Source organism: Somniosus microcephalus, chromosome 19, assembly GCF_052327205.1.
Source record: "Somniosus microcephalus isolate GS21.2 chromosome 19, FLI_Smic_1.0, whole genome shotgun sequence".
Classification (NCBI taxonomy): Eukaryota; Metazoa; Chordata; class Chondrichthyes; order Squaliformes; family Somniosidae; genus Somniosus; species Somniosus microcephalus.
The window spans coordinates 75,324,882-75,352,529 of record NC_141005.1 but is presented as its reverse complement, the minus strand read 5'-3'; the positions used below and the strand labels follow the sequence as shown (position 1 = coordinate 75,352,529).

Below are 27,648 nucleotides of genomic sequence, written 5' to 3'. Positions count from 1 at the left end.
TTTGATGATCATTGGAAATGTTTAATATTGGCTACAGTAGCATGATCAAGAACACGACTGCCCACCATAGGCATGGTAGGGTACACAGGCATCAAGACACAAGGTTCTCAGTCCATCGTTTCTCTACAGAAAGGTCATGACGGTCCCATTTTTCCCGATCTGCCACTTCTCCATAGGGTAAAATCGAATCAGGATCCTGGAAAGAAGTTAAGAGTTTAGGGAACAGCAAATCATTTTCTTTTAAGAGAAAATTAATTGGGTAAATCAAGATTGTCCTTCCAGGCCGCCTAGGACAATGGTACAGAGCCTCACGGGACATATACAAAGTGCAAATCAACACTCCCATTCATTTTCTTTTCCCAAGCGACTGATGCCAACACATTCTGATGTTCTAATTTAGGATTTATGAGCCAACAGCCCTTTCAAAACCGCCAAGTCCACATAATCCAAGCCATCCAATAAATAAAAGCAGAATTAGAATGGAGTTATCTTGTCTTCATGACTGGATTTAATGTGGATACCCAAAGATAAACTGACAATGTAACATCCCCAGTCATGTATCCACATGTGTTTCAGCCTTGCATGGAGTATCACAGGAGGAAAACCTGATCTGCTGAGCTCTGAATCCTTGGTCTGTGAGTCAGCTGATCTCTGATAAATGACCACATTTTTCTGCTGTTCATAAGACCCTGGTGTACGTTTACTTTGGGGCTGGTCACTCCCCACCACCTCTCCTGGACAGTCCGGTCACTCCCCACCACCTCTCCTGGACAGTCCGGTCACTCCCCACCACCTCTCCTAGATGGTCCGGTCACTCCCCACCACCTCCCCTAGATGGTCCGGTCACTCCCCACCACCTCCCCTAGATGGTCCGGTCACTCCCCACCATCTCTCCTGGACAGTCCGGTCACTCCCCACCACCTCTCCTGGACAGTCCGGTCACTCCCCACCACCTACCCTGGACAGTCCGGTCACTCCCCACCACCTCTCCTGGACAGTCCGGTCACTCCCCACCACCTCCCCTAGATGGTCCGGTCACTCCCCACCATCTCTCCTGGACAGTCCGGTCACTCCCCACCACCTCCCCTAGATGGTCCGGTCACTCCCCACCACCTCTCCTGGACAGTCCGGTCACTCCCCACCACCTCTCCTGGACAGTCCGGTCACTCCCCACCATCTCTCCTGGACAGTCCGGTCACTCCCCACCACCTCCCCTAGATGGTCCGGTCACTCCCCACCATATCTCCTGAACAGTCCGGTCACTCCCCACCACCTCCCCTGGACAGTCCGGTCACTCCCCACCACCTCTCCTGGACAGTCTGGTCACTCCCCACCACTCCTGGACGGTCCGGTCACTCCCCACCACTCCTGGACAGTCCAGTCACTCCCCATCACCTCTGCTGGACAGTCTGGTCACTCCCCACCACCTCCCCTAGATGGTCCGGTCACTCCCCACCACCTCCCCTGGACAGTCCGGTCACTCCCCACCACCTCCCCTGGACAGTCCGGTCACTCCCCACCACCTCCCCTGGACAGTCTGGTCACTCCCCACCACCTCTCCTGGACAGTCCGGTCACTCCCCACCACCTCCCCTGGACAGTCTGGTCACTCCCCACCACCTCCCCTAGATGGTCCGGTCACTCCCTACCACCACTCCTGGGCAGTCCGGTCACTCTCCACCACCACTCCTGGACAGTCTGGTCACTCCCCACCACCTCTCCAGGACAGATCGGTCACTCCCCACCACTCCTGGACAGTCCGGTCACTCCCCACCACTCCTGAACAGTCCGGTCACTCCCCACCACTCCTGGACAGTCCGGTCACTCCCCACCACTCCTGGACAGTCCGGTCACTCCCCACCACTCCTGGACAGTCCGGTCACTCCCCACCATCTCTCCTGGACAGTCCGGTCACTCCCCACCACCACTCCTGGACAGTCCAGTCACTCCCCACCACCTGTCCGAGACAGTCCGGTCACTCCCCACCACCACTCCTGGACAGTCCGGTCACTCCCCACCATCTCTCCTGGACAGTCCGGTCACTCCCCACCACCACTCCTGGACAGTCCGGTCACTCCCCACCATCTCTCCTGGACAGTCCGGTCACTCCCCACCACCTCTCCTGGACGGTGCGGTCACTCCCCACCACCTCTCCTGGACGGTGCGGTCACTCCCCACCACTCCTGGACAGTCCGGTCACTCCCCACCACCTCTCCTGGACGGTGCGGTCACTCCCCACCACCTCTCCTGGACGGTGCGGTCACTCCCCACCACCTCTCCTGGACGGTGCGGTCACTCCCCACCACCTCTCCTGGACGGTGCGGTCACTCCCCACCACCTCTCCTGGACGGTGCGGTCACTCCCCGCCACCTCTCCTGGACAGTCCGGTCACTCCCCACCACCACTCCTGGACGGTCTGGTCACTCCCCACTACCTCTCCTGGACAGTCCGGTCACTCCCCACTACCACTCCTGGACAGTAGTTCTTTGTGCGCAAGCCCGACGGCAAGCATCAGTAGGCTATTGGACTGCAGAGGGCATCGTAGCTGAGTCCAATCATCACACTCGCAGCTCAAAGGCATTGCGACCAGTGTAGCACCCCAACCACCACATTGTCTGCCATCAGCTAACTCATGGACCAGGGATCGAACTCACAGGAAATCCAATTTTTCTATAGTTAAAAAAAAAACAGGAGCAGGAGTGCGCCCCTGACTCCAGTCGCAATGCCCTCCCCGCCTCCCACATAGCCCGTTCCAAACCCCACCGCCCCTCCCCAGGCTTCCTGAGGATTGCTACTAGCGAGGCAGGTGGCCCGACATTGAGCTCTTGGCTCGGGCGACCTGCCCATGGATGAGACCTGAGGACTAATTTCCACCAATTCTCGGTTCGGGCGCGCACTGGTCACGCAGCTCCAACTCTGGGCCAGAATACGAGCCCCAGACCAAAATCTACCTCATTATCTATTGTAGGGCATGACGCTTCTGTCATTACAAAACAGTGTTTCCTCTAACTGACTATGAGCACCACAGGGACCAGTAGTTTTTAATATTAAACTGGAGATGTGGGTAGAGAAGCAGAAGAGCATATTTCCACTGTTGTGCAAGATTTGACAATGTAATAGTATTAGACTCATATTTTTAACTCCCTGGCACTTATCAAAGGATACATTTTTCTCCACTTGTTCACGTCACCAGCTGTCGGAGTTTTCCCTCTGACTGACATTCGCCGTGTCCACATCAGGTAATTAGAATCCTGGACACATTTTTCTTCATTTGGACAAAGAATCCAAATGTCAACACGATGGTGAAAGGTGAGCAGACAAACATTGAGATTCTGAACAACTCACATCGGAGGCTCCAAAGAAAAGCAAGCCAGGCATATTGTACCTGATATGATAAGTCTGAGGTGATTCAGAGCAAGCTAAGTGAATAGTTTAACAACAAAGGTCTTGCCTTCAGTATCAGCTTTGACTGGCAGCCATGGCTCAGTGGGTATCACTCTGCTCTGAGGCAGACAGGTTGTGGGTTGAAGCCTCACTCCAGAGCCTTGAGCACATACTCCAGGCTGACACTCCAGTGCAGTGCTGAGGGAGCGCTGCACTGTCCGAGATGCCGTCTTTTGAGTGAGACATTAAACCGAGGTCCCGTCTGCTCTCTCAAGTGGACGTAAAAGATCCCATGCTACTATTGGAAGAAGAGCTCTCCCTGGTCTCCTGGCCAATATTTAATCACTTAACCAACATCACAAAACTGGTCATTATCTCATTGCTGGTTGTAGGATAGGGCCGTGTGCAAAATGGCTGCCATGTCCTTCCTACAAATACAACAATGACTACACTTCAAAAGTACTTCATTCTGTAAAGCACTTTGTGATGCCCTAGGGATGTGAAAAGTGCTAATTAAATCCAAGCGCTTTATGTGGGCAAGTGGGGTTATGGCAAACGGGTTTTTATGCGTTGCTATATGGATGGTAAGTGCAACAATAATTGCAATTTTCTTTAAACTTTGACATTTGACCCTGCAAAGAAAGTAGCTCGGAATGCTTTCTATTCGTCATTCATTACTTTTAGGTCACGAACACTGAGCTCTTGTGTATGCTAGGCATCTAACTGAGTCTTCCAATTTCATGTAGTCAGTGTGTCGGTCCTTTATTCCAAAAAAATGTCTCCCAACAGAAAAATCGCCCAACAGCACCAGTGCTCCAGACTGAAACCTTCATGCCTGATTAATAAATGCGCGTCGCCAGCAATCATCAAAGATCTGGTGACGAAAGTGAAAAGCCAACCACACTGGGTTCAAATAGATGGCAGCAACAGCCAGAATTTCCAGTCACGGTCAGAATTTTCAACGTCAAAAAGGATGGATTTCTGGGTGCTCGAGCAAGTCCCAAACTGCAGATGGCTTTTTTTTGTAAAACTGCTACGCAGAACACTCTGCAGATACACACTCGTGACTTTACAAATCGCATGGCCCTCGTCGTAGACAGCGCTCCTATGAATACTGAACCGAGAAAGTGTTACAGTCCATGAGTAGAATGAATGAGTAGGTGCCTTTGGACACCCCTGCTATATTGTGCACAACAGTGGGAACAAATAACAACAACAACTTGTATTTATATAGCGTCTTTAACATAGTAAACATCCCAAGGTGCTTCACAGGAGTGTTATAAGACAAAAAAATTGACACCGAGCCACATAAGGGGAAATTAGGGCAGATGACCAAAAGCTTGGTCAAAGAGGTAGCTTTTAAGGAGTGTCTTAAAGGAGGAAAGAGAGGTAGCGAGGCGGAGAGGTTTAGGGAGGGAAATCCAGAGCTCAGGGCCTAGGCAGCTGAAGGCACGGCCACCAATGGTTGAGTGATTATAATCAGGGATGCTCAAGAGGGCAGAATTAGAGGAGCGCAGATATCTCAGGGGGGTTGTGGGGCTGAAGGAGATTACAGAGATAGGGAGGGGCGAGGCCATGGAGGGATTTGAAAACAAGGATGAGAATTTTGAAATCGAGGCATTGCTTAACCGGGAGCCAATGTAGGTCAGCGAGCACAGGGGTGATGGGCGAATGAGACTTGGTGCAAGTTAGGACACGGGCAGCAGAGTTTTGGATGACCTCATGTTTACATAGGGTAGAATGTGGGAGGCCAGCCAGGAGTGCGTTGGAATAGTCAAGTCTGGAGGTAACAAAGGCACGGCTGAGGATTTCAGCAGCGGATGAGCTGAGGCAAGGGCGGAGATTGGCGAAGTTACGGCGGTGGAAATAGGCAGTCTTAGTTATGCTGCGGATATGTGGTCAGAAGCTCATTTCAGGATCAAATATGACACCAAGGTTGTGAACAGTCTGGTTCAGCCTCAGACAGATGTTAGGGAGAGGGATGGAGTCGGTGGCTAGGGAACAGAGTTTCAGGTGGGGACCGAAGACAATGGCTTCAGTCTTCTCAATATTTAATTGGAGAAAATTTCTGCTCATCCAGAACTGGATGTCGGACAAGCAGTCTGACAATTTAGAGACAGTGGAGGGGTTGAGAGAAGTGGTAGTGAGGTAGAGCTGGGTGTCGTCAGCGTACATGTGGAAACTGACGCTGTGTTTTCGGATGATGTCGCCAAGAGGAATGATGTCACAAATAGGGAATTCTGTTAAGCAGCTCATGAGGAACCTTGATGTGAAAGATCTTAAACACTGCATTCAGTTCTGGGCAGCGCACCTCAGGAACGATAAATTGGCCTTGGAGGGGGTGCAACGCAGATTCATCAGAACAATACCGGGGCTAAAAGGGTTAAATTGAGGACAGGTTGCTTAGTCTAGGCTTGTACTCCCTCGAGTATAGTGTGGCGGAGCCACCAAAGGACTCAGATCGTTTGTATATAATTCCTTTAACAACATGTTAGCTACAGCCTGAGTCTGTATCTTTATTTATGCTGTTTAACTGTACAGAGCGTGGTTACTTTAACAGCGCGGCTAAAACGTGATGACGTCACGCCGTTCATCACGTGATTCCCGACTGGCAGGAAAAACGTGATGACGTCATGACGTCAGCCACGCGACTGCAGGGGCAGTCCTCGTGGAGCCTCCAAAGAGAGCAGACCTACATTCGATGTTATCCTGCAGTTTCTTGTTAAAACCTGTTTGTTTCATTAAAGTTCGTTTTGTTTGATTGCCTGAGTAGAACTCAGTCTTTTAGTTCGGAACCCACGTTCCTACAATAGAAGATTAAGTGGTGATCTAATTGAGGTGTTTAAGATGATCAGAGGAGTTGGTCATTTCTCTCTATTTCCCCTGGTGGAGAGTCCAGAACAAGAGGGCAATACCTTAAAATTAGAGCTGGGTCATTCAGGGGTGATGTCAGAAACACTTGTTCACACAAAGGGGAGTGAAAATCTGGAACACACTTCCCCAAAAAGCTGTTGAGGCTGGGGGTTAATTGAAAATTTCAACACTGAGATTGATATATTTTTGTTAGCCAAGGGTATTAATGGATATGGAATCAAGACGGGTAGATGGAGTTAAGATACATATCAACCATGATCTAATTGAATGGCGAACAGGCTTGCGTGCTGAATGGGCGCCTCCTGTTCCTATGGTAGATGTGTATAGAAACATAGAAGATAGGAGCAGGCCATTCGGCCCTTCGAGCCTGCTCCGCCATTCAACGAGATCATGGCTGATCATCCAAACCCTAGCACCCGGTCCCTACACCGACAGCCATCCCACCCAAGCCCTATCCCCGTAACCCCGCATATTTAATCCCCCCCTAACACTAAGGGTCAATTTTTATCATGGCCAATCAACCTAACCCGCACATCACTGGTTCAAATCAGCACAGTCCAGGTAGGAAGTTTATGATTTCTGTGGCACCGGATATAGCATCAGCGATCAAACATGGTGGTATCAGGTGGCTCCATTTAGAACTTTGTGTCAACAGAACACAGGGTCACAGAGACTCTTTGAAGATATCAAATCCTACTTTTTAATTGAGCCTTCAGTCGGTTTCAAAGGATAACCGAGCATTTTTTTCAAATGCCCTTGGAGCTCTGTTTGATGTTCTTTAAGGCTACTTTACACTTTTTATCATTTGAAACTGAGTCCACACCTGAGCCCATTACTTCTATCTCCCAAACGCACCCACCCCTCCCCAAAAATCCCCTCCGTCCTTGCAAACTCTCCGACCCATATTCTCTCCTGTCTCCTACCCTTCCTGTTACCCAGTCATGCCACCTTTCATTTCTCCCCTCTTGGGTACTTTGCATCCGCCCCCAAAAAAAGCTTGCATTTATAGACTTCAGGACATCCCAAACCACTTTGCAGCCAGAGACGGGCGATGTTACAGAGGTGGAAATATGCATACTTAGTTATGCTGCGGATATGTGGTCAGAAGCTCATTTCAGGGTCAAGTATGACACCAAGATTGCGAACAGTGTGGTTCAGCCTCAGACAGATGTTAGGGAGAGGGATGGAGTCAGTGGCTAGGGAACGGAGTTTGTGGCAGGGACCGAAAACAATGGCTTCGGTCTTCCCAATATTTCATTGGAGAAAATTTCTGCTCATCCAGAACTGGATGTCGGACAAGCAGTCTGACAATTTAGAGACAGTGGAGGGGTCAAGAGAAGTGGTAGTGAGGTAGAGCTGGGTGTTGTCAGCATACATGTGGAAACTGATGCTGTGTTTTCGGATGATGTCACTGAGGGGCAGCATGTAGATGAGAAATAGGAGGGGGCCAAGGATAGATCCTTGGGGGACCCCAGAGGTAACGATGTAGGAGCGGGAAGAGAAGCCGTTGCAGGTGATTCTCTGGCTATGATTAGATAGATAAGAATGGAACCAGGCGAGTGCAGTCCCACCCAGCTGGACAACGATGGAGGGGAATTGGAGGAGGATGGAGTGGTCAGCCGTGTCAAAGGCTGCAGACTGGTCGAGAAGGATGAGGAGGGATAGTTTACCTTTATCACAGTCACAAAGGATGTCATTTGTGACTTTGATGAGAGCCGTTTCGGTACTGTGGCAAGAGCGGAAACCGGATTGGAGGGATTCAAACATGGAGTTCCGGGAAAGATGGGCATGGATTTGGGAGGCGACAACACGTTCAAAGACTTTGGAGATGGGGCGGTAGTTTGCAAGGACGGAGGGGTCACGGGTTGGTTTTTTGAGAGGGGTGATGACGGCAGATTTGAAGGAGAACAGTTAACAATGTCAGCAAACATGGGAGCCAGAAAAGGAAGTTGGGTGGTCAGCAGTTTAGTGGGAATAGGGTCCTGGGAGCACGAAGTGTGTCTCATGGGCAAGATAAGCATGGAGAGGTCATGAGGGGAGATCGGAAAGAAACTAGAGAAAGATGTGAGTTCAGGGCTAGGGCAGGGGGAAACCTTAGAGGAAGTTTGGCCCGGTGGGCTAGGGGAAGGAAGGGAAGTGGCAGAGGCAGCTGAACAGATGGTCTCAATCTTAGAGACAAAGAAGACATGAGCTCCTCGCACTTGTTGTCGGAGGTGAGGGTGGTGGAGGCAGGGGAGAGACGTTTAAGAAGATGGTTAGCAGTGGAGAATAGAAGCCAGGGTTAATCTTTGCATTCCAGAATGATCCTGGAATAGTGATCCATTCAAGTCTGCGTCCCTTGGACTTAAGGGAGTGAAGATGAGGGCCATACCGGGGAACGGCCGGGGTGAGAGAGAGTAATTGTTTTAATAGGGACTAAGGCATCAAAAGTGGTAGTGAGGGTGTGGTTGAGCAGATCGGTAGCTGCAGAAATGTCATGGTGAATGGAGGGCCAAAGGCTGGACAGTTGGGATTTTGTAAGTGCAGCTGTAAGAGAGTTGGGAGAGAGTTTTTTCCAGGGGTGGACACAGAAGGAAGTGGGTTGGGTAGGGGAAGGGGGATGTGGGTGGAAAGCGATACAAGGAAGTGGTCAGAGATGGCCTTATCTCGATTGACACGGTGGGAGTAGCGAGGCCACGAGAGATGGCAAGGTCAAGGGGGTGGACGTGAATATGGGTTGGGGAGTTTACATGGAGGGAGAGATTAATGGAAGGTAGGAGGGTAGTGAACTCAGAGGAGAGCGAGCATGATGAATTGAGATGGAGGTTTAAATCACCGAGGATGAGAAGTCGTTCGGTGCAGAGGCTGAGGGAGGAGAGCAGCGAAGCTATCTCGGTGATAAAATTTTTATCGTACTTGGGTGGGCGGTAGAGAACGATAATTTTAAATGAGGTGAGAGGGGTGGAACAAGGTGAGATGCTCAAAGGAGGAGAAAGTGCCGGAGGAGTAGGGGGACAGACCAAGGTGTGATTTGGTGATGAGAGCCACACCACCACCACGGCGGTCTGGGCGGGGCACGTGGTGCAAGGTATAGCCAGGTGGGGAGGCTTCATTTAAGGGTAAGGTGTTATCACCCCTCAGCTAGGTTTCCGTCAGGGCCATGATGTCACTGCAATCATCCACAATAAGCTCATGGATGGCAAGGGCCTTGTTCACAAGTGAACGGACATTCTGGAGGGAGATGCAGAGAGGGTCGGTGATGGCTGATCCACTGACAGTGTCCACAGGGTCAGCGCTGGGAGGGGAGAGTTGGACGGGGAGGAGATTGGCAAGAATAGCCTGGCACACTGGACGGGAAGGTCGGTGAGAGAGTAGGATGGGACAGTTGGGGTTGCTACTCGTGAGGAGACAGCAATGAGTGCCACGGTGGGCCTTTCAGAGGATGCCGAGAGAGGCACAGAGGGAAGCTGTAGGCTTATCTAAGAGGGAGTCAAGCCTGGGATGGCGGCAGGAGAATAGGAAGGTCGAAGAGTAATGAAGGGTTGGGGTAGGGATTTGGGAGGGCAGACTATCCGAGAGAGGAGAGATGAAGGGCAGCATGACAACAGCAGAGACCGGTCAGGAGGGGATAGAGAGAAAAGAAAAAAGGTGGAAATAGAAGTGAACGGCTCGGGTCCAGAGCGGCAGCCAAAATGCACGCGCGAATGGACACAGGGAAAAACGCAAGTTACATAGGCCTGGTTATGTAGCAATTATAGGGACGCATATTTCCTGGTAGTAGCAGGGAATAGGTTGGTGACAATAGTAGGGAGTTCAGAGTTAAAGTCGGAGGTCCCGTGGAGGGAAAAAGCTGACATTGGTAAAGACTTGCATTTATATAGCGCCTTCCACGACCACCGGATGTCTCAAAGCGCTTTACAACCAATGAAGTACTTTTGAAGTGGAGTCACTGTTGTAATGTGGGAAACGTGGCAGCCAATCTGCGCACAGCAAGCTCCCACAAACAGCAATGTGATAATGACCAGATAATCTGTTTCAGTGATGTTGGTTGAGGGATAAATATTGGCCAGGACACCAGGGATAACTCCCCTACTCTTCTTCGAAATAGTGCCATGGGATCTTTTACGTCCACCTGAGAGGGGTAGGATGGAGTCGGCGTGAAGCATCGACAAACTGTTGTCCAAGCTCGGAGACAGGTGTAGCAGACGAGTGAAGTACAGAAGCCGTAACCTACAGGGCTACGGACCTAGTGCTGGAAGGTGGGATTAGGCTGGGTAGCTCTTTTCCGACCGGCACGGACACGACAAGTTGAATGGCCTCCTTCTGTGTCATACTTTTTCTATGATTCTATGATTTAAAGGGTTGATAATTGAAGGATGGAGGTTATTGCCGTGCTAAAGAGAATCGGTTGCAGTGCAGGAAGATGATGGCGAATTTGATGCGAAGTTGGAGGTCACTGTAGATCAGAAGCAGCGGAGAAAATGTAAAATCACAATCCAGTGACCAACAAAGCAGAAAAACCAGTTGAACGAGTCTCCCAGCTCAGCAGTGAAACAGCCACAGTGGGGAAGATAGTCTTTTTAGCAGCAAATTTTTGACTCACCAGCAGCAGAGGCAGCGAGAGCGGCCCTGGGTGGAGACTGAGCGCAGAGAACGGGAAAGAGAGAAAAACCACAAGGACGTCACAGGCAGCAGCAGCGGCCCCGAGTGGAGCCTGAGCGAGGACACCGAGGATTTAAGCAGCGGGAGAGCGAGCGAGGCCCAGACTCACCGGCAGCAGCAGCGGCCCTGGGTGGAGCCCTGAGCGAGGACACCGAGGATTTAAGCAGCGGGAGAGCGAACGAGGCCCAGACTCACCGGCAGCAGCAGCGGCCCCGGGTGGAGCCTGAGCGAGGACACCGAGGATTTAAGCAGCGGGAGAGCGAGCGAGGCCCAGACTCACCGGCAGCAGCAGCGGCCCCGGGTGGAGCCTGAGCGAGGACACCAAGGATTTAAGCAGCGGGAGAGCGAGCGAGGCCCAGACTCACCGGCAGCAGCAGCGGCCCCGGGTGGAGCCTGAGCGAGGACACCGAGGATTTAAGCAGCGGGAGAGCGAGCGAGGCCCAGACTCACCGGCAGCAGCAGCGGCCCCGAGTGGAGCCTGAGCGAGGACACCGAGGATTTAAGCAGCGGGAGAGCGAGCGAGGCCCAGACTCACCGGCAGCAGCAGCGGCCCTGGGTGGAGCCCTGAGTGCGGTTTAAACAGAGTGCTGCGAGTTGGGAATTGGTTCTTACTTTACACCAAGGAAAGAGTCCGAGAGCAGGAGCAGTCAAACAACAACAACTGCGAAACCACTAAAGTGACGTCACAACCAGGGAAGGAGCTGATTGGTAAGTAGGACCTGGTGAGTATTTCTATAGTCCAGTCGTTGAAGTAAACGTAAGGTCTCTAGTTTAGAGTAAGTAGTGTTTAAAGGGAAGTAAGGTCCCTAGTGTATTTAATATTCTTTAATTTAAGGAGGTAAAGGGAGTAAATCAAGGGTAGGACATGGCAGGACAGCTCGGCAGCGTGGAGTGCTCCTCCTGTGCTATGTGGGATGTCAGGGACACTTTAGGTGTCCAGGGCGAACACTTGTGCAGGAAGTGTGTCCAGCTGCAGCTACTCGAAATCCGCGTTTCGGAGCTGGAGCTGCGGCTGAAGTCACTGTGGAACATCCGTGAAGCGGAGATCTTCGTAGATAGCATGTTTAATGAAGTGGTCACACCGCAGATAAAGAGTGCACAGGCAGACAGGGAATGGGTGACCACCAGACAGAGTAAAAGAACTAGAAAGGTAGTGCAGAAGTCCCCTGGGTCCATCTCCCCCTCCAACAGATTTTCCGTTTTGGATACTGCTGGGGGAGATGGTTTCTCAGGGGAATGCAGCAAGAGCCCAGTCCGTGGCACTACGAGTGGTTCAGCTGCACAGGAGGGGAGGAAACAGAGTGGGAGAGCAATAGTGAGAGGGGATTCTATCGTAAGAGGAACAGATAGATGTTTCTGTGGCCGCAGACGTGACTCCAGGATGGTATGTTGCCTCCCTGGTGCCAGGGTCAAGGATGTCACTGAACGGCTGCAGGGCATTCTGAAGGGGGAGGGCGAACAGTCAGAGGTCGTGGTTCACATTGGTACCAACGACATGGGTAGAAAGAGGGATGAGGTCCTGCAACAAGAATTTAGGGAGCTAGGTAGCAGATTAAAAAGCAGGACCTCAAAGGTTGTAATCTCTGGATTACTCATGGTGCCACGTGTTAGTGAGTATAGGAATAGGAGGATAGAGCAGATAAATGCATGGCTAAAGTGTTAGTGCAGGAGGGAGGGCTTTAGTTTCCTGGATCACTAGGTCTGCTTCTGGGGAAGGTGGGACCTGTACAAGTCGGACGGGTTGCACCTGAACCGGAACAGGACCAACATCCTGGGGAGGTTTGCTAGTACTGTTGGCGGGGGTTTAAACTAACTTGGCAGGGGGGTGGGATACGGAGTGGAGCTATAGTAGGGGGTGATGCACAGCCAAATATAGAGGAAAAAACAAGTCAGCCTGGAAGGCAGAGCAAATATGTAGTGGCACAAGGGAGTATGGCAAGGCTGGATGGCATTTATTTTAATGCAAGGAGTCTTGCGAGTAAGGCAGATGAATTGAAGGTGTTGATAAACACATGGGAGTATGATATTGTTGCTATCACAGAAACATGGTTGAGGGAGGGGCAGGACTGGCAGCTCAATATTCCGGGGTATAGAATCTTCAGGTGAGACAGAGGGGGATGTAAAAGAGGAGGGGGTGTCGCAATATTAATCAAGGAGTCAATTACTGCTGTAAGGAGGGATGATGTCTTAGCAGGTCTAATGAGGCCATATGGGTAGAACTTAAAAACAAAAAGGGGGCAAGCACTTTGCTGGGAGTGTACTATAGGCCCCCAAACAGTCAGGGGGAGATAGAGGAACAGATATGTAGGCAAATCTCAGAGAAGTGTAGAAATAATAGGGTAATAATAGTAGGGGATTTCAACTTCCCCAATATTAACTGGGATAGTCAAGAGTGTGAAAAGCTTAGAGGGTGCGGAATTCTTAAAGTGCATCCAGGAGAGCTTTTTGAGCCAGCATGTAGAAAGTCCTACAAGAGAGGGGGCGGTACTGGACCTAATTCTGGGGAATGTAGCCGGGCAAGTGGTAGAAGTGTCAGTAGGAGAGCATTTTGGTGACAGTGACCATAATTCGTTGAGATTTAAGGTAGTCATGGAAAAGGACAAAGATGGACTGGAAATAAAGGTTCTAAATTAGGGGAAGGCTGATTTTAATATGATAAGGCAGGATCTGGCCAAAGTGGACTGGGATCAGCTACTTGTAGGAAAATCCACATCAAAGCAGTGGGAGTCTTTCAGAAAGGAAATAGAGAGAGTACAACGCCAACATGTTCCCGTAAAGGTCAAGGGTGGGACCAACAAGCCCAGGGAACCCTGGATGTCAAGGGATATACAAGAATGGATTAGGAAAAAAAGGGAGGCTTTTGGTAGATACAAAGGACTAAAAACAGTGGAAGCCCTAGAGGAGTATAGAAAGTGCGGAGGGGTACTTAAGAAAGAAATTAGGAGAGCGAAGAGGGGGCATGAAAAAACACTGGCGGGCAAAATAAAGGAAAATCCCAAGGTGTTTTATAAGTATATTAAGGGCAAGAGGATAACCAGGGAAAGAGTAGGGCCCATTAGGGACCAAAGTGGCAATCTGTGTGTAGAGCCGGAGGATGTGGGTGAGGTTTTAAATGAATATTTTGCATCTGTGTTCACTATGGAGAAGGACGATGTAGGCATAGAAATCAGGCAGGGGGATTGTGATATACTTGAACAAATTAGTATTGAGAGGAAGGAGGTACTAGCGGTTTTAGCAGGCTTAAAAGTGGATAAATCCCCAGGCCCAGACAAGATGTATCCCAGGCTGCTGTGTGAGGCAAGGGAGGAGATTGCAAGGGCTCTGACACAAATTTTCAGATCCTCTCTGGCCACAGGGAAGGTGCCAGAGGACTGGAGGACAGCTAACATAGTACCATTATTCAAGAAGGGTAGTAGGGATAAATCAGGGAATTACAGGCCAGTGAGCCTAACATCAGTGTTAGAGAAATTATTGGAAAAAATTCTGAGGGACAGAATTAGTCTCCACTTGGAGAGGCAAGGATTAATCAAGGATAGTCAGCATGGCTTTGTCAGGGGGCGATCATGTCTAACCAATTTGATTGAATTTTTCAAGGGGGTGATTAGGTGCATGGATGAGGGTAGTACAGCTGATGTAGTCTACATGGACTTCAGTAAGGCTTTTGACAAAGTCCCGCATGGGAGACTGGTCAAGAAGGTAAGAGCCCATGGGATCCAGGGCAATTTGGCACATTGGATCCAAAATTGGCTTAGTGGCAGGAAGCAGAGGGTGATGGTGGAAGGTTGTTTTTGTGACTGGAAGCCTGTGTCCAGTGGTGTACCGCAGGGATCGGTGCTGGGTCCTTTGCTGTTTGTAGTGTACATTAATGATTTAGATATGAATGTAGGCGGTATGATCAGTAAGTTTGCAGATAAAAGGCCCCAGAGACCAGGTAAGTCCTCACAGCGTCGGTGGGAAACTCGAGTGGCAGAGCGGGGCTATAAAAGGCCCCAGAGACCAGGTAAGGCGTACCAGTCTCCGAACTCGGAACTCGGAGGGAAGGAGAGAGGTAAAAAGTAATTCAAGTGTGACGTCACCAGAAAGCGGGTAAGTGATTGGTTGGTAAGTATTTCTCTCTTTTTTAAGCTTAAACTCTGTGGTTTAAAATTTCTAAGGTGCGATATTCATCATCTAGAATCGGGGCAGAGGGTATTTAAAAATAATATTAATAAATTTAATTAATTACATAGAATGGGAGATCAGGTGATGTGTTGCTGCTGCAATATGTGGGAGCTGGTGGACACCATTGATGCTCACGGTGATCACATTTGCAGTAAGTGTTGGCTGCTCGAGGAATTCCGGCTCCATGTTGAAGAGCTGGAGTCCAAGCTTCAAACACTGAGACACATCAGGGAGGGGGAGAGTTACCTGGACTCTGTGTATCAGGAGGTAGTCACACCAATTAGATTAATTAATTCAGATGTAGTCCGTGGCCAGGGTCAGGATGGTGTGACTAGAAGTGAGGCAGGTACGGGGATCCAGGAGGTAGTGTTGGAGGAGCCGCAGCCCTTGCTCTTGTCCAACAGGTTTGAGGCTCTTACTCCCTGTGAGGATGGGAACAGGGACTGCGGGGAGGATGAGCAACCTGGCCACAGCACCGTGGAGCGGGGGGCCATTCAAGTGGGGGGGAGTTAAAAGAAATGTTGTAGTGGTAGGGGATAGTATCGTTAAGGGGATAGATAGAGTTCTTTGCAGCCGAGAGCGAGAGTCCCGAAGGCTGTGTTGCCTGCTCGGTGCCAGGGTTAAGGCCATCTCCTCTGGGCTGGAGAGAAACTTGGAGTGGGAGGGGGAGGATCCAGTTGTCATGGTCCATGTTGGTACCAACGACATAGATAGGACAAGGAAGGAGGTTCTGCTGAGGGAGTTTGAGCAGCTAGGGGCCAAATTAAAAAGCAGAACCACAAGGGTAATAATCTCTGGATTACTACCTGAGCCACGTGCAAATTTGGCTAGGGTAAATAAAATTAGAGAGTTAAATGCGTGGCTCAAAGACTGGTGTGGGAGAAATGGGTTTTGCTTCCTGGGACACTGGCATCAGTACTGGGACAGGAGAGAGCTGTCCCGTTGGGACGGACTTCACTTGGCCAGTGCTGGGACTAGAATCCTGGCGAATTGAATAACTAGGGCTGTAGAGAGGGCTTTAAACTAATTAGTTGGGGGGGAGGTTTTAAGAGAGCGAAAAATAAAAATGACAGCGGAGAAGGCAATAGAGCAAGGTAGCAGTGGGGGAATTAAAAACCAGAGCGTGTCAGGAAGGGACAGAATGTATAATGATAAAGGTAAAGTAGTAAAAGGGGTAAAAGCAGGAATAAATTGTCAGAAAACATATTTGAAAGTTCTTTATCTGAATGCACGCAGCATTTGTAACAAAATTGACGAGTTGACGGTGCAAATAACTACACATGGGTATGATCTGGTGGCCATTACGGAAACATGGCTGCAAGATAATCATGACTGGGAACTAAACATACAAGGGTATTTGACAATTAGGAAGGACAGACAGGAAGGAAAGGGAGGTGGGGTTGCTATGTTAATCAAGGATGGAATCATTGCAATAGTCAGAAATGATATTGGGTCAAAGGATCAGGATAGTGAAACAGTTTGGGTGGAGATAAGGAATAATAAGGGGAAAAAGTCACTAGTGGGCATAGTCTATAGGCCTCCTAACAGTTGCAACTCTGTTGGTCGGAGTATAAATCAGGAAATAGTTGGGGCTTGTAATAAGGGAACAGCTATGATCATGGGGGATTTTAACTTTCATATTGACTGGACTAATCAAATTGGGCATGGCAGCATTGAGGAAGAGTTCATAGAGTGTATTAGGGACGGGTTCCTTGAGCAGTATGTAACTGAACCAACCAGGGGGCAGGCAATCTTAGCTCTGCTCCTGTGTCATGAGACAGGATTAATAAAAAATGTCCTAGTAAAGGATCCCCTTGGAATGAGTGACGATAATATGGTTGAATTCCAAATTCAGTTTGAGGGTGAGAGAGTTGGATCTCAAACCAGCGTACTAAGCTTAAATAAAGGAGACTATGAAGGTATGAGAGTAGAATTGACTAAAGTGGACTGGGAAAACAAATTGAAGTGTAAGACGGTACAAGAGCAGTGGTCTACATTCAAGGAGATATTTCACATCTTTCAAGATAAATATATTCCACTGAGGAAAAAGGGGAGTAAAAGAAAAGACAGCCATCCGTGGCTTAGTAAAGTAATAAAGGATAGTATTCAACTGAAAACAAGGGCATATAAAGTAGCCAAATCTAGTGGGAGGATAGAAGATTGGGAAGCATTTAAAAGCCAGCAAACAATAACTAAAAGATTAATTAAGAAAGGGAAGATAGATTATAAAAGTAAACTAGCAAAAAATATAAAAACAGATAGCAAGAATTTCTACAGCTATATAAAAAGAAAAAGGGTGGCTAAAGTGAATGTTGGTCCCTTAGAGGATGGGACCGGGAAACTAGTGGTGGGGAACATGGAGATGGCAAAGACGCTGAACAAATATTTTGTATCAGTCTTTACAGTAGAGGACACTAAAAATATCCCAACACTGGACAAACAGGGAGCAATGGGGGGGGGGGGTGGGAGGAGCTAAACACGATTAAAATCACTAAGGAGATGGTACTCAGTAAAATAATGGGACGTAAGGCGGATAAATCCCCCGGATCTGATGGCCTACATCCTAGGGTCTTGAGAGAAGAGGTGGTAGGGATTGTGGATGCATTGGTGATCATTTTCCAGAACTCCCTGGAATCAGGAAAGGTCCCGGCAGATTGGAAAACTGCTAATGTAACACCCTTATTTAAGAAGGGAAGTAGACAAAAAGCTGGAAACTATAGACCAGTTAGCATAACATCTGTGGTTGGCAAAATGTTAGAGTCCATTAACAGAGCATTTGGATAAACATAATTTAATAGGACAGAGTCAGCATGGTTTTACGAAGGGGAAGTCATGTTTGACAAATTTGCTCGAATTCTTTGAGGATGTAACATACAGGGTGGATAAAGGGGAACCAGTGGATGTAGTGTATTTGGACTTCCAAAAGGCATTTGACAAGGTTCCACACAAAAGATTACTGATCAAGATAAAAAATCACGGGATTGGGGGTAATATACTGGCATGGGTGGAAGATTGGCTATCTAACAGAAAACAAAGAGTTGGGATAAATGGTTCGTTCTCGGGCTGGCAATCAGTAACTAGTGGTGTTCCGCAGGGGTCAGTGCTGGGACCCCAACTCTTTACAATCTATATTAACGATTTGGAGGAGGGGACCAAGTGCAACGTATCCAAGTTTGCCGACGATACAAAGATGGGAGGGAAAGCAGTGAGTGAGGAGGACATAAAAAACCTGCAAAAGGACATAGACAGGCTAAGTGAGTGGGCAGAGATTTGGCAGATGCAATATAATGTTGGAAAGTGTGAGGTTATGCACTTTGGCAGAAAAAATCAAAGAGCAAGTTATTATCTAAATGGAGAGAAACTGCAAAGTGCTACATTACAAAGGGATCTGGGGGTCCTGGTGCATGAAACACAAAAAGTTAGTATACAGGTGCAGCAGGTGATCAGGAAGGCCAATGGAATCTTGGCTTTTATTGCAAGGGGGATGGAGTATAAAAACAGGGAAGTCTTGCTGCAGTTATACAGGGTATTGGTGAGGCCACACCTGGAATACTGCGTGCAGTTTTGGTTTCCATATTTAAGAAAAGATATACTTGCTCTCGAGGCGGTTCAGAGAAGGTTCACTCGGTTGATTCCAGAGATGAGGGGGTTGACGTATGAGGAAAGGTTGAGTAGGTTGGGACTCTACTCATTGGAGTTCAGAAGAATGAGAGGCGATCTTATCGAAACATATAAGATTGTGAGGGGGCTTGATCGGGTGGATGCGGTGAGGATGTTGCCACTGATGGGTGAGACTAGAACTAGGGGGCATAATCTTAGAATAAGGGGCTGCCCTTTCAAAACTGAGATGAGGAGAAACTTCTTCACTCAGAGGGTAGTAAATCTATGGAATTTGCTACCCCAGAGAGCTGTGGAAGCTGCAACATTAAATCAATTTAAAATGGAGATAGACATTTTCCTAGCAGATAAGGGAATTAGGGGTTACAGGGAGAAGGCAGGGAAGTGGACGTGAGTCTAGATTCAGATCAGCCATGATCCTATTGAATGGCGGAGCAGGCCCGAGGGGCCGATTGGCCTACTCCTGCTCCTACTTCTTATGTTCTTATGACATGAAAATTGGTGGGGTGGTAAATAGCGAGGCGGGAAGCCTCAGGCTACAGGACAATATAGATGGGTTGGTCAGATGGGCAGAACAGTGGCAAATGGAATTTAACCCTGAAAAGTGCGAGGTGATGCATTTTGGGAGGACTAACAAGGCAAGGGAATACACAATGAATGGTAGGACCCTAGGAAGGACAGAGGATCAGAGGGACCTTGGTGTGCATGTACATAGATCCCTGAAGGCAACAGGACAGGTAGATAAGGTGGTTAAAAAGGCATATGGGATACTTGCCTTCATTAGCCGAGGTATAGAATAAGAGCAGGGAGGTTATAATGGAGCTGCACAAAACGCTAGTTAGGCCACAGCTGGAATACTGTGTGCAGTTCTGGTCGCCACACTATAGGAAGGATGTGACTGCATTGGTGAGGGTGCAGAGGAGATTCACCAGGATGTTACCTAGGCTGGAGCGCTTCAGCTATGAAGAGAGACTGGACAAGCTTTCCTCAGAGCAGAGAAGGCTGAGGGGGGACCTGATTGAGGTGTACAAAATTATGAGGGGCATAGATAAGGTAGATAGAAAGGAACTTTTCCCCTTAGTAGAGGGGTCAATAATCAGGAGGCATAGTTTCAAGGTAAGGGGCAGGAGGTTTAAATGGGATTTGAGGAAAAACCTTTTCACCCAGAGGGTGGTTGGAATCTGGAACTCACTGCCTGAAAGGGTGGTAGAGGCAGGAACCCTCACAACATTCAAGAAGCATTTAGATGAGCACTTGAAATGCCATAGCATACAAAGCTATGGACCAAGTGCTGGAAAATGGGATTAGAATAGACAGGGATTGATGGCCGGCACGGACACGATGGGCTGAAGGGCCTCTTCCTGTGCAGTAAAACTCTATGACTATGAGTCTTACAGTGTAATCCAGTGCAGAAGCGTAGTCTTGATGTCCTGAGAAGTCCAGGAATTCGGAAACCAAATTTAAGAAGCAGAGAGCGGTGGGGGGGTGGGGGGGAGATGGGTGTTGCAGGATTAAAGCAGATGACTTGTAGTTAACTTGTAGTTGGGGCTAAAATGCAGCAACTGATGGAGCCAGGGGAACTTGAACAGTGGAAGCGAGGAGATTTGGGAGAGAAAGGGCAAAGGATGGCAGGAGATTCCCATGGATAGAAGTGAAGAGCTCCTTATGGGACTGCCAGCCTCGCGGCAGCCATCTTTTACATCCTCGCACTTACCTGTCTGCAGCGAGTCCCAGCTCCTGGGTGAGGAACTCAAAGAACTTGGCGCTGTGCTGCTTGTTCTGCTCAGCAGTGCCCACCACACCAATGGAAGACACAACCAGTTGGACACAGGGGGCCGTGCTGCCTCCAACTGACATTAGCAGGCCCGCCTTCACACTCACATTGATTCTCTGTAAAAGAAAAACTCTCCTTCAGAAACACATGGAAGAGGACAATATGTTATTAGTAAAGTGTAAAGCCCTCCTGGCCGGCCTCCCCCATCAACTTGAGTTGATCTAAAACTCCACTGCCCGTGTCCTAACTCACACCCAGTCCCGTTCACCCATCACCCCTGTGCTCTCTGACCTACATTGGCTCCCAGTTCAGCAACGCCTCAATTTCAAAATTCTCATCCTTGTTTTCAAATCCCTCCGTGGCCTCGCCCCTCCCTATCTCTGTAATCTCCTCCAGCCCCACAACCACCCCCCAGGATATCTGCGCTCCTCTAATTTTGGCCTCCTGAACATCCCTGATTATAATCACTCAACCATTGGTGGCCGTGCCTTCAGCTGCCTAGGCCCATAGCTCTGGAAATCCCTCCCTAAACCTCTCCGCCTCTCTACTTCTCTTTCCTCTTTTAAGACGCTCCTTAAAACCTACTGCTTTGACCCAGCATCTGCCCCAACATCTCCTTATGTGCCTCGGTGTCAAATTGGGCCAGAAATTCGGGTCCCCACGGGTGAGTACGCGCTGGGTACTCACGTGTAGGCCCAACGAAAGTGCCGGTTTCGTGCATGCACTGCGCATGCGCGGGAAACCGGAACTTCCGTTCCCTTAAATGGGTTCACAGGTCGAACGCGTGCGCCGGAGAGGCAGCGCGTACGCCTGGAACTTCCGTTTTTTTTGCCGGTTTCTCCGGGAGGGTAAGTCTCCAGGAGCTACGCTTTTAAAAAGCAGTCGCAAGGCCTGCTTTTAACAAGGTAAGTGGTGAATTAAGTAAAATTAAAACATTTTTTCCACAGGTTTATTATTTTTTAATACTTTAAAGAAAGGTAAGTTTATTTTTAGCCCCGTTAGAAACTGTAATGAATTTTTTCAAAAATGTAAATTAGTGTTTAAAATCATTATTTTATGTAATTTATAGTTATTTTAAAAATGTGATTTAAAAAAAATTTATTTGAAGTTTTAGTTATGTTTTAGGGCTGAATTGTATTCATAGATTTGACAGGTCTTCCTGTCAAATCTATGAATACAGATTCCCTGCTACCATTGGCTCTCCATGGCCCACATGATCCCAGGGGACACTTCGAACTAACTGCGCCCCTGGGATACGCAAGCACTGCCCGCTGGCAGTTGGAGCAGGCCTGGGATCTGAATCCCATGCGGACCTGCAGCACAACGGCCGGCACCGTAGGTAAGTGCAGGTCGGAGGCTTGCACCCGCGGGAAGCCTCCGACCCGAATTTCTGGGCCATTATGGTTGATAACACAACGTTAGAGGTGCTATATAAATACAGGTTGTTCTTGTTGTTTAATCTACCCTAAACCATCAGTAAAGTAGTCTCAATGTATGTAAATTGTTGACACATGAACAACCAGCATTTACATTGTGATGCAGAAAAATGTACCACAGCACTTCACAGAGGCGTAATCAAAATAAATGGATGCTGAGCCCAAAATATTAGAAGGGGCAACCGAAAGCTTGCTCATTGGTGGGTTTTAAGGAGGGTCTTAAAGGAGGAGAGAGTTGGGAGGGAGGGGGAATTCCAGAGAGTGGGGCCTAGGCAGCTGAAGGCATGGCTGCCAATATAGCGGGGGGGGGGGGGGATTTGGGTTCCGGTCGATGGCACTGCCGGAACCTTTGGGATCATGCTGTGTGGCAAATTACAATTTGGATTTATTTTCATCTTTTTCCAGTGACAAGAGGAGCCCCAATGTGGGTTAAGCTTGGGAGATGTCCAAACATGAAAGGGAAAGTGGTAGAAAGGATCGAGATTGGTCAGACCACAGTTGTACTGTGTGCACCTTTGGGTGCCCCATTATAGAGAGCACACAGCATAGATTCACCAGGATGATGACAGGGATGGGAAACTAAGTTATGAGAAGATTCTGAAGCTATTTTCACCAGAGCAGAGAAGACTAAGAGGAGATTTAATAAAGGTTTTTTAAAACAATTAGTTTTAACAGATGCTCACTTACATTGGCTCTCAGTCCCCTATGCCTCCAATTTAAAATTCTCAACCTCCTGTTTAAATCCCCTCCCTATCTCTGTAACCTCATCCAGCCCTACGACCACCCCCCCCTCCCCCGCCCCGAGAACTCCAACTCCGGCCTCTTGTGTAACCCCCCTGCCTCCCTTCGCCCACTATTGACAGCGGTGTCTTTAACTGTCTAGGCCCCACACTCTGGAATTACCCCCCAAACTCCACCTCCCTCGCCTCCTTCAAGACGCTCCTTAAAACCTGCCTCTCTGCCCAAGCTTGTGGTCACCCCTCCTAATATCTCCTTCTTTGGCATGACGCCCATTTCTGTCTGCTTGCCTCTCTGTGAAGCGCCTTGGGACATTTTTCTACATAAATGGAATATAAATGCAAATTGTTGTGGCCAAGGCACGGATGGCCTTCTTCTGTGTTGTAAACCTCTACGGTCCTCATCCTTGGTGACAGACACAGTAAAACAGTACCCAGACCGAGACCTGCAGTACCCAGACCGAGACCTGCTGTACCCAGACCGAGACCTGCTGTACCCAGACCGAGACCTGCTGTACCCAGACCGGGCAGACCTGCTGTACCCAGACCGAGCAGACCTGCGGTCCCCAGACCGAGACCGACCTGCTGTACCCAGACCGAGACCTGCTGTACCCAGACCGAGCAGACCTGCTGTACCCAGACCGAGCAGACCTGCTGTACCCAGACCGAGACCTGCTATACCCAGACCGAGACCTGCTATACCCAGACCGAGCAGACCTGCGGTACCCAGACCGAGCAGACCTGCTGTACCCAGACCGAGCAGACCTGCTGTACCCAGACCGAGACCTGCTGTACCCAGACCGAGCAGACCTGCGGTCCCCAGACCGAGACCGACCTGCTGTACCCAGACCGAGACCTGCTGTACCCAGACCGAGCAGACCTGCTGTACCCAGACCGAGCAGACCTGCGGTACCCAGACCGAGCAGACCTGCTGTACCCAGACCGAGCAGACCTGCTGTACCCAGACCGAGCAGACCTGCTGTACCCAGACCGAACAGACCTGCTGTACCCAGACTGAGACCTGCTGTACCCAGACCGAGCAGACCTGCTGTACCCAGACCGAGCAGACCTGCTGGACCCAGACCGAGCAGACCTGCTGTACCCAGACCGAGCAGACCTGCTGTACCCAGACCGAGCAGACCTGCTGTACCCAGACCGAGCAGACCTGCTGTACCCAGACCGAGACCTGCTGTACCCAGACCGAGACCTGGTGTACCCAGACTGAGCAGACCTGCTGTACCCAGACCGAGACCTGCTGTACCCAGACCGAGCAGACCTGCTGTACCCAGACCGAGACCTGCTTTACCCAGACCGAGCAGACCTGCTGTACCCAGACCGAGACCTGGTGTACCCAGACCGAGCAGACCTGCTGTACCCAGACCGAGACCTGCTGTACCCAGACCGAGCAGACCTGCTGTACCCAGACCGAGACCTGCTTTACCCAGACCGAACAGACCTGCTGTACCCAGACCGAGACCTGCTGTACCCAGACCGAGACCTGGTGTACCCAGACCGAGACCTGGTGTACCCAGACCGAGACCTGGTGTACCCAGACCGAGCAGACCTGCTGTACCCAGACCGAGACCTGCTGTACCCAGACCGAGCAGACCTGCTGTACCCAGACCGAGACCTGCTTTACCCAGACCGAACAGACCTGCTGTACCCAGACCGAGACCTGCTGTACCCAGACCGAGACCTGGTGTACCCAGACCGAGACCTGGTGTACCCAGACCGAGCAGACCTGCTGTACCCAGACCGAGCCGACCTGCTGTACCCAGACCGGGCAGACCTGCTGTACCCAGACCGAGACCTGCTGTACCCAGACCGAGACCTGCTGTACCCAGACCGAGACCTGCTGTACCCAGACCGAGCAGACCTGCTGTACCCAGACCGGGCAGACCTGCTGTACCCAGACCGAGACCTGCTGTACCCAGACCGAGACCTGCTGTACCCAGACCGAGCAGACCTGCTGTACCCAGACCGGGCAGACCTGCTGTACCTAGACCGAGCAGACCTGCTGTACCCAGACCGAGCAGACCTGCTGTACCCAGACCGAAACCTGCTGTACCCAGACCGAGCAGACCTGCTGTACCCAGACCGAGACCTGCTTTACCCAGACCGAACAGACCTGCTGTACCCAGACCGAGACCTGCTGTACCCAGACCGAGACCTGGTGTACCCAGACCGAGACCTGGTGTACCCAGACCGAGCAGACCTGCTGTACCCAGACCGAGCAGACCTGCTGTACCCAGACCGAGCCGACCTGCTGTACCCAGACCGGGCAGACCTGCTGTACCCAGACCGAGACCTGCTGTACCCATACCGAGCAGACCTGCTGTACCCAGACCGGGCAGACCTGCTATACCCAGACCGAGACCTGCTGTACCCAGACCGAGACCTGCTGTACCCAGACCGAGCAGACCTGCTGTACCCAGACCGGGCAGACCTGCTGTACCTAGACCGAGCAGACCTGCTGTACCCAGACCGAGCAGACCTGCTGTACCCAGACCGGGCAGACCTGCTGTACCTAGACCGAGCAGACCTGCTGTACCCAGACCGAGCAGACCTGCTGTACCCAGACCGAGACCTGCTGTACCCAGACCGAACAGACCTGCTGTACCCAGACCGAACAGACCTGCTGTACCCAGACTGAGACCTGCTGTACCCAGACCGAGACTTGCTGTACCCAGACCGAGCAGACCTGCTGTACCCAGACCGGGCAGACCTGCTGTACCTAGACTGAGCAGACCTGCTGTACCCAGACCGAGCAGACCTGCTGTACCCAGACCGAGACCTGCTGTACCCAGACCGAACAGACCTGCTGTACCCAGACCGAACAGACCTGCTGTACCCAGACTGAGACCTGCTGTACCCAGACCGAGCAGACCTGCTGTGCCCAGACCGAGCAGACCTGCTGTGCCCAGACCGAGCAGACCTGCTGTGCCCAGACCGAGCAGACCTGCTGTGCCCAGACCGAGCAGACCTGCTGCGCCCAGACCGAGCAGACCTGCTGTACCCAGACCGAGCAGACCTGCTGTACCCAGACCGAGACCTGATGTACCCAGACCAAGACCTGCTGTACCCAGACCGAGACCTGCTGTACCCAGACCGAACAGACCTGAGGTACCCAGACCGAGCAGACCTGCTGTACCCAGACCGAGCAGACCTGCTGTACCCAGACCGAGACCTGCTGTACCCAGACCGAGCAGACCTGCGGTCCCCAGACCAGGCGGACCTGCTGTACCCAGACCGAGCAGACCTGCTGTACCCAGACCGAGCAGACCTGCTGTACCCAGACCGAGACCTGCTGTACCCAGACCGAGACCTGCTGTACCCAGACTGAGCAGACCTGCTGTACCCAGACTGAGCAGACCTGCTGTACCCAGACCGAGACCTGCTGTACCCAGACCGAGCAGACCTGCTGTACCCAGACCGAGACCTGCTGTACCCAGACCGGGCAGACCTGCTGTACCCAGACCGAGACCTGCTTTACCCAGACCGAGCAGACCTGCTGTACCCAGACCGAGCAGACCTGCTGTACCCAGACCGAGCAGACCTGCTGTACCCAGACCGAGCAGACCTGCTGTACCCAGACCGAGCAGACCTGCTGTACCCAGACCGGGCAGACCTGCTGTACCCAGACCGGGCAGACCTGCTGTACCCAGACCGAGACCTGCTGTACCCCAGGACACTAGTGATGACTGAGCATGCCGCCTGGCTCACTATTGGGATCTGGGCCGGGGAGGGAGGGGCAGTGCTGAGGGAGCGGCGCACTGTCGGAGGGGCAGTGCTGAGGGAGCGGCGCACTGTCGGAGGGGCAGTGCTGAGGGAGCGGCGCACTGTCGGAGGGGCAGTGCTGAGGGAGCGGCGCACTGTCGGAGGGGCAGTGCTGAGGGAGCGGCGCACTGTCGGAGGGGCAGTGCTGAGGGAGCGGCGCACTGTCGGAGGGGCAGTGCTGAGGGAGCGGCGCACTGTCGGAGGGGCAGTGCTGAGGGAGCGGCGCACTGTCGGAGGGGCAGTGCTGAGGGAGCGGCGCACTGTCGGAGGGGCAGTGCTGAGGGAGCGGCGCACTGTCGGAGGGGCAGTGCTGAGGGAGCGGCGCACTGTCGGAGGGGCAGTGCTGAGGGAGCGGCGCACTGTCGGAGGGGCAGTGCTGAGGGAGCGGCGCACTGTCGGAGGGGCAGTGCTGAGGGAGCGGCGCACTGTCGGAGGGGCAGTGCTGAGGGAGCGGCGCACTGTCGGAGGGGCAGTGCTGAGGGAGCGGCGCACTGTCGGAGGGGCAGTGCTGAGGGAGCGGCGCACTGTCGGAGGGGCAGTGCTGAGGGAGCGGCGCACTGTCGGAGGGGCAGTGCTGAGGGAGCGCCGCACTGCCGGCTAACAGAAACGATGCCAGTGTGGATTTCCCAGATGATTTTTGACTCCTACACCATTGTTTCCATGTTTTAATTTCTGTGTAATTTATCTAACCTATTCTTAAACATTGTCATGGTCTTGGCTTCAATCACTAACTCTGGCAGTGCATCTCACAGCCCTCTGCAGAGCCCCAAGCTATAACATAAACACAGTGACACTGTGTCAGAGCAAAGACACCAGCGTCAATAGATAAATTCAACAGAACCCAGTTCCTCCTCCAGCCTGCCTGTCACTCGTTTAGGCAGTCTTGTTTTAAAACTTCAAATAGCGGCTGAGTTACGCCGGAGTAAGTTGCAGAAAACTTTTAGGGGATGAGTTCATCCCCCAGCCGGCTGCGAGTTTCCTGTTCCGGGGAGCGTGTCTCAGCTCCCTGATCCGTTTCCCAGACCACGGAAATTCCCTCTTTAAGTGTTAAACCTGCCTCCTTGGGTTTGTCGAGGATGTCGGCGGCCGCGCCGCACAGTTTCTTCACCAGCTCCTCGGAGAAGCGGCTCGCCGGCAGGTTACTCTCCAGGTCCAGGAAAGGCATCTCCCCAGCCGGCCGGAATCCCAATCCTGCAAACAGTGCGAGGTGGCACAGTCCGGGGCATGGACATGTGGGGCTGGGGAGG

At 51.1% G+C, this 27,648-nt stretch overlaps 1 protein-coding gene across 1 annotated transcript; it reads right to left on the bottom strand.

Annotated features, from left to right (window-relative positions):
• ddt (D-dopachrome tautomerase) lies at positions 1-27,648 on the bottom strand. Its single transcript, XM_085962057.1, has 3 exons — positions 27,459-27,648; positions 20,392-20,567; positions 1-196 (listed from the first exon to the last, which is right to left on the bottom strand). Exons 1-3 carry the CDS (start codon positions 27,564-27,566, stop codon positions 124-126), a joined length of 357 nt encoding a protein of 118 aa, XP_085818183.1. The 5' UTR covers positions 27,567-27,648; the 3' UTR covers positions 1-123.

What these genes read in the sequence shown, in the direction of transcription:
- ddt (XM_085962057.1), bottom strand. Translation starts at nt 27,566, where the DNA reads ATGCCTTTCCTGGACCTGGAGAGTAACCTGCCGGCGAGCCGCTTCTCC. An exon ending in TCCTCGACAAACCCAAGGAG is followed by an intron (nt 20,568 to 27,458) that starts GCAGGTTTAACA and finishes TTTCTTTTACAG; the next exon opens with AGAATCAATGTGAGTGTGAA. An exon ending in CTGGGACTCGCTGCAGACAG is followed by an intron (nt 197 to 20,391) that starts GTAAGTGCGAGG and finishes ACTTCTTTCCAG; the next exon opens with GATCCTGATTCGATTTTACC.